This window comes from Sinocyclocheilus anshuiensis, unplaced genomic scaffold, assembly GCF_001515605.1.
Source record: "Sinocyclocheilus anshuiensis isolate Anshui unplaced genomic scaffold, SAMN03320099.WGS_v1.1 scaffold1496, whole genome shotgun sequence".
NCBI lineage: Eukaryota > Metazoa > Chordata > Actinopteri > Cypriniformes > Cyprinidae > Sinocyclocheilus > Sinocyclocheilus anshuiensis.
Window position 1 is genome coordinate 467,995 of NW_015538031.1, and position 14,740 is coordinate 482,734.

Consider the following 14,740-nt stretch of genomic DNA (forward strand, 5'->3'; position numbering starts at 1 on the left):
TATATATAAATGGGGGTGGGCCACCTGGACCAAAAAATGCCTGGGCCGATTTTTTGTCCCAGTCCAGCCCTGACTGCCCTGATGCCAGACTGACAACGTGTTCTGGATTCAGCCAGTTAAGAAATTAATCTGAAGCTTCTTCTGTAGAAAAACTGTTGCTTGTGTGCAGGCTGTGAATACTGATACCTCTATGAAACCTTAAGATGGAATGAAAGCTAGTTTGGCTAAATCTGTTCATAATTAAACAAATAGTCAAAGCCACTGAGGCATCCAAAGGAAGAACTTCTGTAAGACTGAAACAAACATAAATCAAGAGTTCTGATAAACAAAGTTAGCTTAAACTCCCATAAGCCAACGCACATTCATTTTTCTTGCACCAGAGTGTGAATTTGAATGCCTGGGTTAAAAGGATAGATCACCTAAAACAAAACGTCTGTTATCATTTACTCACCCTCATGTCATTCCAAACCTGCTGTTTCTTTTATTCTGGTGAAGGCAAAAAGGTGAATTCCTGAAAAATGTCTAGGCCATTGATCTTGATATAATGAAAGTGAACGAGGATTTGAGAAAATAGGGAGAAATAGGGAGAGAACACACACACACACACACACACACACATACACACAATTGAAGGAACATAAAAATGTTCCATATGAAGTATCCTGAAGCTATTTGATACCTTTGTGTCATGAACAGAGCAAAACTGAAGCTCTTTGGTACGTTCATGACTAAAGATGTCTAATCCTTGAACAAGTATTTCAGAGTCAAATCTTTCTAATGACTCAGTTGCTCCAGTTCAACAAACAAGTCTGAATGATTCATTTACAAATCCAATCTTGTTTTTGTGTTCATCTCAACGATTCAGTTCACTGGAGGGAAAGATCATACAGGCCATGTTTTCATCCAAGCTGTGAACTTAATTTATGCAAAAAGGCATAATATTGGAAAAACAATTAGCAAACAAAGCAATGTTTCTATTCAATGCATTCAAGAACAAAATATTTCATTAAATGTAATGAATTACTTGCATTTTAGAGTGTGCAGATACAAGCTCATACAAACTAGGTTAAGCAAGGTTACTTTTTTGATGTACATATAGGAATTTATTCAGTAATGTATTTCAATTGTACTTTATGTGAATGCATTCTTACCGAACAACAACAACAACAACAACAACAACAAAAATCATCAAGTGAGTGTATGCATTTTGGTGGTTTTATTTGCATCTTGATGCGTCCATTCAGCATTTGTATGCAATATCTCAATATTTGCATAAAAATATGTGGATGGAATCCCAACAACAACTGCTGTGACACAAAACTAGTGGCTTTAGAAGACTCATGTTTTAAAGTGCTTCTGGGGTCTTTCTGAAGTTTAAAATCATTCATCATAAATGCAAGGCAAAAAAGCAATAAACACATTCTTCAAAACATCTCCTTTTAAGTTCCACTGAAGAAAGTGAGTCATACCGGTTTGGAACGACATGACAGTGAATGAAAGATGGCATTTGACTTTCCATCAAAGTTTAGCCAACACAAAACTGGACTTTATAGAAAAGAGCATTATCAGTCTCCGTCAATCTTAATAAGAGTCCAGATATGAAAGTGAAACCGATGCTGATTTACCAAAAAGAAGACGGATTGAAGGCTGCAGAGATGGAAATCCAACAGAAAGGTCGAAACAAGAAGATAAAGAGGAATGACCCATAGGAAAAATGTATTGCTCAGTGGTTGCTTTTCCTAAGCTCAGGAGACTTAGATGAGATTCTCATATACAGTATCTCTCATTTTAGTACCAACAGCATTTCAGAAGTTTCTCCTAAAATTCCTTAGGAGAAATAAAAGTAGAAACAAATGAGACATGATAAATATTTGAGAAAAAAAGAGTCAAAACTGAGAATGTGGTAGAAGAAACATAGAATATATCTTTACTGTCTTGCTGCAATCTCTATCAAGACTCCATTATAGGAATATGTTATTGCTCAGTGGTTGCTCTTTCTAACCTCAGGAGACCTAGTGGTGATTCTCATGTATTTCTCATTTTAGTCTCAACAGTGTCTCAGATGTTTCTCATAAAAATCCTTAGGAGAAATAAAAGTAGACACAACTGAGACATGAGAAAGTTCTGAATGAAAGGAATCCAAAATGACAATGAGAGAGAAACGTGTGAGAAACATGGGATATCTCTTTATTGTCTTGCTGTAATCTCTTGCAAGACTCCATTATAAAAATGTTCAGAGGCTGCTGTTACTTTTTTTTATTGCAATGGGGTTTTTCACCTTTAATGGTCAGGACAGTAGGAGTAGAGACAGGAAACAATTGGAAAGGTGAGAATTGAACAGGAGCAGGAAAGTACCTTTAGCTGGGATTTGAACCCATGCTGTCTGAGGTGCGGTTGTGCTTCTGGTCGATGTGCTGTCCACAAGGCTATGGCTCTGAGAGAGGTTACTCTATGCTCAGGATACATAGGGGTGATTCTCTTATATGTCTCATTGAGATATCAGCTTTGTCTTAAGATGTCGTCAGTTTTATTTTAGGAGAAATGTTAAACTTTTACTAATATTGCAAATAATAAAACTATCATTTAAATAGCATTAAACATTTCAGAACATCAAGGGTTACTAGTTTAAATGTTTAAATTTATCTTCAATGTCCAGCATTGTATATACACCACATTTTCCAAACACACTAGAAAGGACTTACAAGTGCAAGATGTTTAGTATAAGAGCAATACCTTTTTTAACAAATGTAACTATACCAGTGTACCAGTTTTTTGTTTTTTTTTTGCTTTGTTTAGCATTACAATTTTGTCTTGTACAGCCAATTTTTGCATGTATGTAAATATAGGTTATGGTTTCCTCTGTTAAATCATTGTGCAATAAAACACTGTCTACATAAAACAACTTCAAATATGACAATGTATGTATTGTTTTTGATTGAAATGGTGTGGATAAATTACATTGAAGCTAACCAGAGCGAAGAAAAATAAAATAAAAAAGAGATCTCTTTAACATCTCAAATATTTCTCCTAGACAGAAATTAGGTTACTTTAAGATTGAATGGAAACTTTTGCTTAAGTCTCCTGCTTCTCAAACTTGTCTCCTGAGACAAAAACTCTAACACTGTCACAATGGTCTCCTTTAAAGCTTTAGAAGAGATCTCAACAACAGCATACACTGTGCTCAGACAGTTCTCCTAGTCTAAAGACTCTGGTGGTCTCATATTTGTCTCCTCCAATGTTTCAAACAATATCTCAACAGAATCACACACTGTGTCAGATACTTCTCCTTAGCCAGAGACTCTGGATCTCTCACATTTGTCTCCTCAAAAGTTTAGAAGAGATCTCAAAGTACATTACGATTTCCAACAACAAATTATGTGCCTAAGTACATAAACATTGTGAGACCACCGGTGTCTGTAGCTAAGGAGAAATATCTGATCACAGTGTGTGATTTTGTTGAGATCTCTTCTAAAACTTTAAAGGAGACAAATATGAGACCATCAGAGTCTTTAGACTAGGAGAAATATCTGATCACAGTGTGTGATTTTGTTGAGATCTCTTTTAAAGCTTTAAAGGAGACAAATGTGAGACCATCAGAGTCTTTAGCTAAAGATAAATATTTTAGCACAGTGTGTGATGCTGTTGAGATCTTGTTTGAAACATTGGAGGAGACAAATATCAGACCACCAGAGTCTTTAGACAAGGATAAATATTTGAGTATGATGTTGTTGAGATCTCTTCTAAAGCTTTAAAGAAGACCATTGTGAGATTGTTAGAGTTTTTGTCTCAGGAGACAAGTTTGAGAAGCAGGAGACTCAAGCAAAAATCTCAATCCGATCTTAAAGTAAACTCATTTCTGTCTAGGAGAAATATTTGAGATGCTAAAGAGATCCCACTTTTGATTTTTCTTTCCTATGGGGAAAGCTCAATAATGATGAGAAGACACCAATCAGAGCACAGGAAATTACAGATATAAAGACAGACAGAATGACAGAGGGTAAGAGAGCTTGAGCCCATCATCTTACCCTGTGTAGGGCTGATTGATGGCTAACAGGGGGAAGGTGACAGGCATTTCATGTAGGTGATTTATGTCATCCATGTAGACACCATTGCTTGCACTTTTTCACCCTGTCATTGCACCCCGGCACTGACACACGCGTGACATCCACGACCAGTAATCTGTTAGTAGTCTCAAAGATCTGAGATTGTGTGCTCACACACACAAACAAACAGAGTTCCTCCCCTACAGAAACACACACAGACACACACACACACACACACACACACACACACACACACACACACACACACACACATCAGCTCATGCAATCTCAGACACACACACACACGTTCAGAGACATAAGTCAAATGGTTTGTTTTCAGATTTTAGCTCTGAGGATCTGTTGAGCACAGCCTTTGTGAAAACCTGTCATGGACTAACCATAAAAATCTGCCTCGTTTATGTCTCCCTTTCTAAGCCATTGCCATGGCAACAGCACAGGTGATGGGTCTTGTGACAGTGACTGACAGCTCGTAGAGGCCACTTTGTTTGAAGCGCATTAACCAATCAGACAAGTGAAATGCCGGCTTGTCTGCATTCGCTGTATACGGCCACTCATTATGTCAGCTATCAATCAGATGACAATATTTCAGTTGCTGAGGCCTGGAAAGACATCCATCAACGCAACAAAACAAAGGAGATGAGCAAACACCAATGATCACAAAAGAATGCTGATGCTGGGCTCCTAATCATTTTCACCCAAATTTGCAGTAAGCACAACTACGAGGATTGACTGTATTGCCGCTTATTAACATGTCCCGTGGCTCTAGGAACAGCAAAGAAAGCCCAGGCCAGTGCGTAATAAACATCACTCAATCCATCTTACTTTTTGTCCTTGAACAGGTTGGTGCCAGTAAACAGATCTGGTAATGATGTACTGGCAAATGCTATGGCATGAGTGACAAGGCTCATTTTCAGGCGAACTGAGGGAGCCCAGCGCCTAGAAGCGAAGGGCTTGGGCAAATTAGTCTGCCCAAATGGAACAAACAGCAGTGACAGACATTGCAATTTACTCAATTACAGGCCTGACACATATAGGCTATCCTGTTCGCAGAAATGATGTAGGATATAGAAATTGAGTCTTTTTTGTTTGAGGAAAGGAGGGGTTTTCAGAAAGGCTATAAGTTTCAGAGAGGATCTGAGGTGAAAGGAAGGGGAATATACACACAGGGACATCTCAGGGTCTGTGGGGAAGTTAAAATGCAAAATTGATGGGATGAGCGAAGCAAGCTACACTACCATTCAAAAATTTGGGGTCGATAAATTGTTGTAATATATTTGAAAGTCTCGTGCTCAACAAGGCTGCATTTTTTTTAATAAAAAATACAGCAACAACAGTAATATTGTGAAATATTATTACATTTTAAAATAACCATTTCCTTATTATTTTAAAATGTAATTTACTTGAGATGAAAAAGCTGATTTTTCAGAAACCATTACTCCAGTCTTCAGTGTCACATGATCATTCAGAAATCATTCTAATGTGCTTATTTGCTGCTCAGGAAAACAGTTGAAAACAGTTGTGCTGTTTAATATTTTTGTGGAAACCATTATACATTTTTAGCAACCATTTATTTGAAATAGAAATATTTTGTAAAGTTATAAATGTTTCTATTGTCACTTCTGATCAATTTAATGCATCCTTGCTGACTAAAAGCATTTCTTTCTTTCTTTATTTATTTCTTTCTAAAATAAATAAATAACTAAAAAATAGGCAATGTAGGTGTTCAGGCAGGTAGAGAGGGGGAAAAAATCATATGAAATCTGCTTTTCAGAAGCCTGATATAAATACATCAAATTGTTCTTACTGCCATCATGAAAACAATCAATAGTGAAATATTTGCTTTGATTTTGCATCAACAATTTTTATTTTTGTCTACTAAAAACAAATGACAATTTAAGTTAAACAATAGTAATGGATATGGCAAAATGTTGTCTAAATATAAAGAATATTTTCACATATAAAAAGCAGTCAGAATATTTTGAAAATCATCATTTTTATGCAGTGTGAATAAAGTCCACAGCTCCGACATAGCGGTAAAGTAGCTCATTCATATAATGATTCAGTGTCATGAAGAGCAAGTCTAATTACATTACAGCTATTAGCCATCCACATTTAAGTATTTCCTGAATCGGTTATACAGAAATGCCTGGACTAAATGTTATTCCTGCTTGGACAGCAGATAAGTTGCTGATGTTTGTACCTGTGCAGACAATAATTAGAGGGCATTTCATTATAATGCTCAAGTGTGTTTTTCAGCCCTGTTTGAACCTTCCCAAGTGCAGAAGTCCTCAACTATTATTTGCATGCTCACCTAATAAAAACTTAAATAACCCAAGATGGCAAAAAGGGCTGATATAAAAGTCTTCCACCTACAACGCTGAGAGGAAATCAGCTTTTGTGCAGCATTTTTAGGAATGCGGCACGCATCATATCAGGCTACATTTCTCAAAATGACAACTGAAGGCACATTGTAGCTGTTTTCAAAAGCAGTTTAGTAGCAAAGAACACTTCTTTGCTCAACATGAAGCAGCATTCGAAACCCATTTTGTTTTCATAATGTGATGCATTTCTGAGTGAAACAGGCTATTCTGTGAGGGAAAAAAGTAAGTGGTTTGAGGGGAAGGGTTAAAAATAAAAGGAGCGGGTGATGTCAGCCAAGAAGTATAGTCACTGCAGAGGTGGTACAAGTTATTAAATTTTGTTTAAAAAGTTTTTTTTTTTCCTTTGGAATAACATGCATGAATGGATGCAGGATGTGCAATAACACCATGTGTATTAAGAAAATAATTTCTGATTTCAAAATTGACTTTAATGTTTAAAGTAGACTCCTAAGCCATTCACATCTCAAACTCATGCTCTTGGGGATAACCATGGAGCAACAGATGCACACACCAGAATACAAATGTATAAAGTAATTAAAAAAGGCCTTTTAGGGGACTGGAAACAAAACATCTGCCTGTCTCTCCCATTCTTTTTTGGACCCTCTGACCGAGGCCTTTCCACCCGCCCTCCACCCCCCTTCCATTCTTGGTTTCTCCAGCTTCAGCTGAATGCACGGCTGATTGAATCTGCCTCTCTGATTCAGTGAGCTCTCTGCCAGAAAATCAGTCAATTAAAATGGCCAAGGGCCATAGCTCCACCAACAAGATGGAAAAACAACAATAACAGTCTGCAGTCAGCACAACAGAAATATCAACGAAATGAGAGGCAAATTAATACAGCAACTGAGGTAAGACCTCATCGTCAAGGTCTACACAAGGGGAGGTGAAGAAAAGGAAAGGAAAGACCACATAATCAGGAAGATAACATTGTAGCTTTTGTTGCTTATGACTAGAACAGCATCATCAGGCCAGCTGCAAAGACTGTTCATTCTCAAAGCAATCAGACAATGACTGTCTAAAATCATGATGGCATTTAATTGTTCTAATAAATAATTCTGAAATATTAACAGAAATTGTACTTGATTATTGCAGTTTTTAAGGTTACAAGCATTAACTTTCGGGAACTAAAAAAGTTGATGCTTGTAACTTTAAAAACTAATTTTATCCTTCTATATCATCTTTAATAATCATCATCTTTTAATCCATCTTTTTTGATAATGAAAATTATGTGTTTAAATACTTTTTCTTGTGAAAATAGTTTCATGCCTTAAAATGGCTTTAATATACAGTAACTATCACAACACTCTTACCTAATCCAGTTTAGACAGTAACATGAATATGCAAATTAGTCCCCACCTCCACCCAATCACACACCCTCAAGACTACCTGCTTCACTTTCACTCAGTTACCTGAAGAAGTAAACACTACACAATGGCAAGTGAAAATACTTGATTAATTCAACCATATATGTTTGAACCATAAACTGATTCCGAAGAAAAAGAGGAAGCAAATTATACAGGGTTGTCTTCAAGTCGATGCATGGTGATGCATTTTATGTATCACTTTCTACAACGTCAGACACATAACAGTAATTGATTGATAGATAGATAGATAGATAGATTAATAGCTTATGATGTTTTGCTAATATTACACAAACTATGTTTCCGTTGTCATCTCAGAAAGCTACTATCTAAAAACCAACATCCTTGGGTAGAAAGCTTTACTAATGATATGAAAAGCCCCACCATGCAAGCTGATGGGATTGGTTACATTTTTATGATGGTAGGAATCGGTTGGTTTTAAACAGCATTTTTGAGACTTTAACTTTGGTACACTGCAGTTTTAAGGATAAAATGCTCGTGAATTTGCACGACTTACCTTTAAGCATATTAAAGACACCAGATAGACATGTAAACAATGTTATAAACTTAATATACACTTTCACCACAGGGGTAAACGAAAGCTAAACAGTTGTTTTGGATGCCTTTTTTCCTTTCAAGGGAACTCGAACTGCGTCCTCTAGAGTTCGATATGGGGGAACGTCATCAGCGTGACCAGTGTCTGAAACACATGTCTAAAGATGACAATAACATTTGCCAGCAACAGCTTATGACATCACTACTGGTGCGACCATAGTATAAAATGGCACCGGAGGAGCAAGTCATCGCTCTGTCAGGAAGTGGTGTCAAGTTGCTAGGCTCTCTGTGAGCCTCCTTGGCTAGCTGCCTTTACATGGTTGGTTGTATTGTTAGGCTTCCACTCGCTATAGAGTTTTTCTAGTGAGGCCTCCACTCCTTAGAGCTCTGCCTGGATAGCAGTTTCAAGTTGTTTAGTCTCTCTGTGAGCTTCCTTGGGAAAGCTTCATTGGGAAAGAGTTTAGAGAGTACTCCGCTCCCTTGGGCTCCATGGTGCAGTTATGTCAGGTTGATTAGGCTCTTGTTAGCCTCCCTGATGAGCTGCCGTAAAGGTTGAGTGTGGCAGTACTCCCCTCAGTTAAAGAGTTGTTATACTGAGTACGCCTCTCCCAAAGGTGAGCATGATAGTACTCCCCTCATTCTAGAGTGTCGTTATGTTGAGCACTTGCTCCCCAGAGCTCTGTTCTGCAGAACGTCAAGTGTGTTAGTACTCGTCTCATTTGAAGAGTCATTATGCTGAGTATTCCGCTCCCTATAGCTCAGTTTGGTGGTATTACTAGGTTGTTAGGCTCTCGGTGGGCCTCCCTAATAAGCCGCCCTTAAGGTCGAGCCTGACAGTACTTCCCTCCTTGGAGGTTCGTTATCCAAAGTATGCCATTCCCTAAGGTGGTGAGAATGATAGTACTTCCCCTCATTTTGAGGGCCATTATAGTGATTTCTTGAGATTACTTTCTGCAGTTAGGTTGATAATTTTATTACTCCTCTCACTCGTTATACTTTGCTATACTGTGTGAGTCGTTATACTGAGTACTCCACTCCCTGGAGCTCTGTGCTGCAACTGGTTGGAGTTGTCAGGCTCTCTGTGAGCCTCCTTGATAAGCTGCCCTTTAGGTTGAGCTTCGCAGTGCTCCTCTGACTCTAGAGAGTAGGGGTGAGAAACACAAGTCCTGGAGGGCCGGATCCCAGCAGAGTTTAGATTCGACCCTAATTAAACACACTTGATCCAACTAATCAAGTCCTTCAGGCTTATTTGAAAACTACATGGTATGTGTGTTGGAGCAGGGTTGGAACAAAACTGAGGAATTGAGTTTGACACCCCTGCTCTAGAGGGCAGTTATGCTGAGTACTCTGCTCCCTAAGAGCTCTGTGTTGTAGGTTGGTAGGCTCTCTATGAGCCTCCCTGACAAGCAGCCAACATAACGACTCTACACCTCTCATCTCTCCGCTCTTTGGAGCTCTGTACTGCAGCTGGTTCAAGTTGTTAGGTTCTCTGTGAGCCTCCTTGATAAGGTGCCCTTTAGGTTGAGCTTGGCAGAACTCCCTCACTTGTAAGGGTCGTTATCCTGAGTACTCCCTAAGGTAGTGAGTATGATAGTACTCCTTTCACTTTGAGGGTCAATATGCCGAGTACTTGCTCCTGGGAGCTCTATCATGTGCATTGGTTGAGCAGGATTAGTACTCATCTCGCTTTAGAGAGTTGTCATGCCGAGTACTCCGCTCCCTAGAGCTCTGCCTGCAGCAGTATTAGGATGTCAGGCCTTCTAGCCTCCCTGTAACTTTTTTGTATGAGCCTGGTTCAGGCTTTTTACAGGTTGAGTGTGTGTATAATACCCAGACACCTGGCCATATCCCCTTAAAGGAATCATATTTAGATATGATTCCAAGCCTTTGAGCTCTGCCCAGGGGCCCAGCTTCTTTTCACTTGGCTACTAGCAGGTAAGTTCCTTTAGGGCATGCAGCTTGGGCTTTTTGGCCAAAAGGGTTAGTGCCACTGACAGCCATCAAGGGGTGACTCCGACGATCTCCTGTGGAGTTGGTGCTTAGGGCTTGCCTTTTATGTAATTTGGCATACATTCTTCTCAGCATGACAGAGTGGGTATTTCATTCCCCATAGCGTCTTCTAGAGAACACAGTGTGAGTTCCCTTGAAAGGGAATGTCTCAGATTAGGCATGTAACCATGGTTCCCTGAGAGGGAATGAGACACTGCGTCCCCTCGCCATGCCTCTGGGATGCCTGCTTTGTGTTCTTCAGATAAAGAAGTGGATGGTGTGCTCCTCTGGTGCCCTTTTATACTATGGTCACATCAATAGTGACATCATAGGGTGTTGCCAGCCAATTTTATTGTTGTGTTTAGACATGTGCTTCGGACACCAGGTCATGCTGATGGTGTTCCCCATAGCAATCTCTAGAGGACGCAGTGTCTCCTTCCCTGTTAGGGAACCATGGTTACATGCGTAACCTGAAACGTTTTGTTCTACTACTAAAAAATGATTTGTTTATTTTAAACAAATAAAGATAAAATTGAGTTTAATGACCACTTCATACATGTAACCACATCTGTAATTGCAGTAAAGGTTAGTAGAACCACCACTAGCCCAGAATGCAAGTTCTGTGGCTAGAATGCAGTGGGGGGAGTGAATGACCAGCGTTCTCTTCCATCCTCAATACCACGAGTGAGGTGAGACCCCAAACTCATTATATACAGTGGGTACGGAAAGTATTCAGACCCCCTTAAATTTTTCACTCTTTGTTATATTGCAGCCATTTAGGCTAATTATGCATTCTTTATAGTAACTTGTTTACCATATTTTTCATTCTTTCAAGCAGACATATTTATTTCTTTAAATAAATTTAGATTAATCTTTAGGGCTACTAAAGTTTTTCCTGTGAAGAGCAGTGCGTGATTTTCTGTCTTTCTTTTGTTGCTTGATTAACATCAATGACTCGGACAATAGCAACTAAATTAGGCTGCTATCCCTTTAAAACTGAATGCACAGTTGCAATGGATGCAATGTACTGATACACGTCCTCCCTACTGTTTACGTTAACTTAAGACGTAATCAACAGTGTTTACGTGAATACCCGTCAAAACGGACAATTCAACATAATTTTGTGTGTAATTCTCCATTCATGCGAGGCGAAAGAGTACTCACGCACTGTGAGACGCGCTTTCTGTGTGTGTATGCTTCAGTGTCTGCGCTCAGAAAACTGGACTGAACTGAGTTCTCTCTTGCATCGTCAGATTTATCCATATGTCTGCTCTTCTCTTACTCCCACATATTGACATTTTTTAACGTTTTATGCGACATGCAGCAAGTGTATGTTAGCTTATGTCCTACCTCCGAACCACGCAGCAGATTCGTTCTGAATGAATCTCTTCCCAAATCGTCCCTCCCTAACATTTTCGTCTCGTTTTTATTAATTGACGAAAATGTCAATAGATTTGCGTCATAGTTTTTGTCATTTAAAAAGAGTTTTAGTTCGTTATGGTCTCGTTGTCGTCAGTGAAAAAATGCCGTTGACGAAAATTATGACGAAAATTATTCGTCAACGAAATTAACACTGGTTCACAGCACTGTCAGGAAGTGTGAGCACTCAGCTTCTCTGATGCACTGTAGCCACTTCAAGGGTCTCTAATTGTTCAGACTAGCTGAACTAATGCAGTTTCTATTCTGGTGTATTTCCAGCCGTTTAATGCACTCCCAAATGAAGGAATGAAGGAAGGAATTAATTAATTAATTAATTAATTAATTAATGACAGCTGAAAGTGTTTTGCCACCACCTTCTTTTATGTTTTATATGCACCTATTCTTAAATGCACTCCATTTCATTCTTGTCATACAAACACACACAGCATCGGTACACATTGTGTATCAGATATGAACATGCAATTAGTGTGGATAAGAAACCACTGCAACACATTGGAAATACACAAAGGAGGAATTTTGGGAAAAATTACATTAATTAAAATGTTAACTGCTAGCCTTATAACAAAATCTTAGCTCTTTGAAATGTCTGCTGCTTACGGCCAAAAAAACAACAACAACAACAACGGGTCTCCATTAGCATGTCCCTCACAGGGTCATGATGTGATGAGGCTGAGGGGTGGCGACAGAGATAAAAAACTCACACAGGCTGCGAGAACTCTGGAGGCTCGTCGTTGACATTGGCCATACGAAGACGCACAGTGGCCGTGCCAGTGCGGGACACCTCACCCTTATCCACCGCCATCACTACGAATTCATACAGGTGGTTGGGCCTCTCGTAATCCAGAGGGCCTGCCGGGAATATGGTGCCATGGGCTGAAATGATGAAATCTGGACTAAGCGTGTAGTATGTGATCTCTGCATTCTGCTCCGAATCACAATCACTGGCTGATACTGCAAAAGAGAAAGCAATACATGAGGTGGGTATTAATACAAAGAAATGCAGCATCAGCTAATAGGATCAATCTTTATTTGAGTTTCCCTGTGTAAATAGCTTGGGCATATACGCTTGTCAAATGAACGACTAGAATGGTTATACATGACTGGCGATCAAAAGATCCCACGCTGTGAGTCTTATTGCATCTGACAACTACAGTAAAATGCAATGGCATTCAATAAGGTGTGAGCCTGTTTCAAATGAACTTCAGATACACAGTAGCTGCTTTGCACATCAACTCAACTAGTGTTGACATAAAGGGATAAATATTTCTCGAGCTGAGGTCCAGTTTCCCTGAATGTGCACTTTAGAAAACCAACAATTTTTGCAGAATTGTATATTACGCATTTTAGCACTATTTTATAAACAACATGACCAGAATGGATCAAGTGCATGCGCAGATTACAAATTATATTAAAGACAACAGCATAGATAGACAGACAGACAGACAGATAGATAGATAGACAGATAGATAGATAGATAGATAGATAGATAGATAGATAGATAGAGAACAAAACAAAACCCCGGTCATGAATTAGAAGTACAAACCGAGGATTTGTAAAGAAAAATGTCAGAGGATTTCGATATAAGCCAAGAGGAGACTACTTTTCCTTTGCTAAAGTAAGGACACTTTCTTCTTCTTCGTGTTTTTATAATGGCGGGTGGCAACTAACATTTAAGATGCATATCCGCCACCTACTGTGCTGGAGTGTGGACCAGAAATGTATACTTATCAGTAAAGAAACTTTGCTTCCTTTGCTCCTATAAACTTGTGCAGAGATTATCTTACTATAGGGAGATGAGAGGGTCTGTATTACTTACTATTGGAGAAAGCGTAACGGCTAACTTGGATCACGTGTCCCTTAATAACCAATCACATTACAGCCTCGACGTCACTGAATCTGTGCGATACTCACCCGTTTACGGATCCCTTAGGAATGAATGAGAAATGCTGTATGCTGAACCCCACCTGTCGCAAAAAGTCAGTGACTTCTCTTATAAAACTGCATTTATTTCGTGGTAAACTCTAAAAGTAGTTAAATCCAAAAGTATTATTTAGTGTAAAACATGTTGAAGATTAGCAGATAGGCTGTCGATTCATTAAATGATAAGTCGTTTCCTCTAAAAAGCTGTTTATTCAGCGTAGTGAAGCCTCTCCTCCATTGACATCCATTCAAAAAAAAAAAAGGGCCTCTGGTCTCCTTTCCCACGTACTGCCAGACCGGAAGTGTTAGCTTTAGCCGTTACGCTTTTTCAGCTAATGGTTGCAGGCTTGCCTTCTAGTGGCTTTGATTTGTGCCTTGTCCAAATACCCGCACTTGCAGTCTTGGCCACTTAAGAGTGCGTGCACGCGACAGGAAGTAAGTGCGCAAGACTGTCCCAGGTCTTAAAAACGCTGAAGCGGCGTGCCCTGAACGCACTCTAAATCCACACTATCTCAAATACCGCTCTGGAGCTTAGTTTATCCCATCATGCATCATCTTCTGGAAATAAATTGTGAGACTTTTTGCCAAGATCGCGAGAGGTGACGGAAACCTCTCCAATGTAAGGTAAATATTACTAATAATTAGATATTACATATAATTTGGTAGTAAAACAAAGTGCTACACATTTTATTGGTGCAAAGGTGAGTATATTTATTTTGTACATCATTTGCAACTGCTTTTTATCACTTCATTAGAAGCACCAGAAATTAAAGTGTCATCTGTTATAGGGACTACTGAACATTAAAATTAATATTATTGCAAACTTACAGGAAATATAAGTAGTCAAGTGATCAAGTGCAAAGACTGCAAGTGTGGGTATTTGGACAAGGCAAAAGGCAAAAGACTAGCACAGGGGTAGGTAAGTTCGGTCCTAGAGAGCCGCAGTCCTGCAGAGTTCAGCTCCAACCCTAATCAAACACACCTGAACAAGCTAATCAATGTCTTCAGGATTACTAAGGCTATAGGCAGG

At 39.1% G+C, this 14,740-nt stretch overlaps 1 protein-coding gene across 1 annotated transcript in view; it reads right to left on the bottom strand.

Annotated features, from left to right (window-relative positions):
- The window catches only part of LOC107680491 (neural-cadherin-like), a 188,152-nt gene that overhangs the window by 151,455 nt on the left and 21,957 nt on the right, over positions 1-14,740 (bottom strand). Inside the window, exon 5 of the mRNA XM_016476377.1 lies at positions 12,492-12,741. Within this exon, the coding sequence (XP_016331863.1) occupies positions 12,492-12,741 (250 nt within the window). The remainder of the gene's footprint in view (positions 1-12,491; positions 12,742-14,740) is intronic.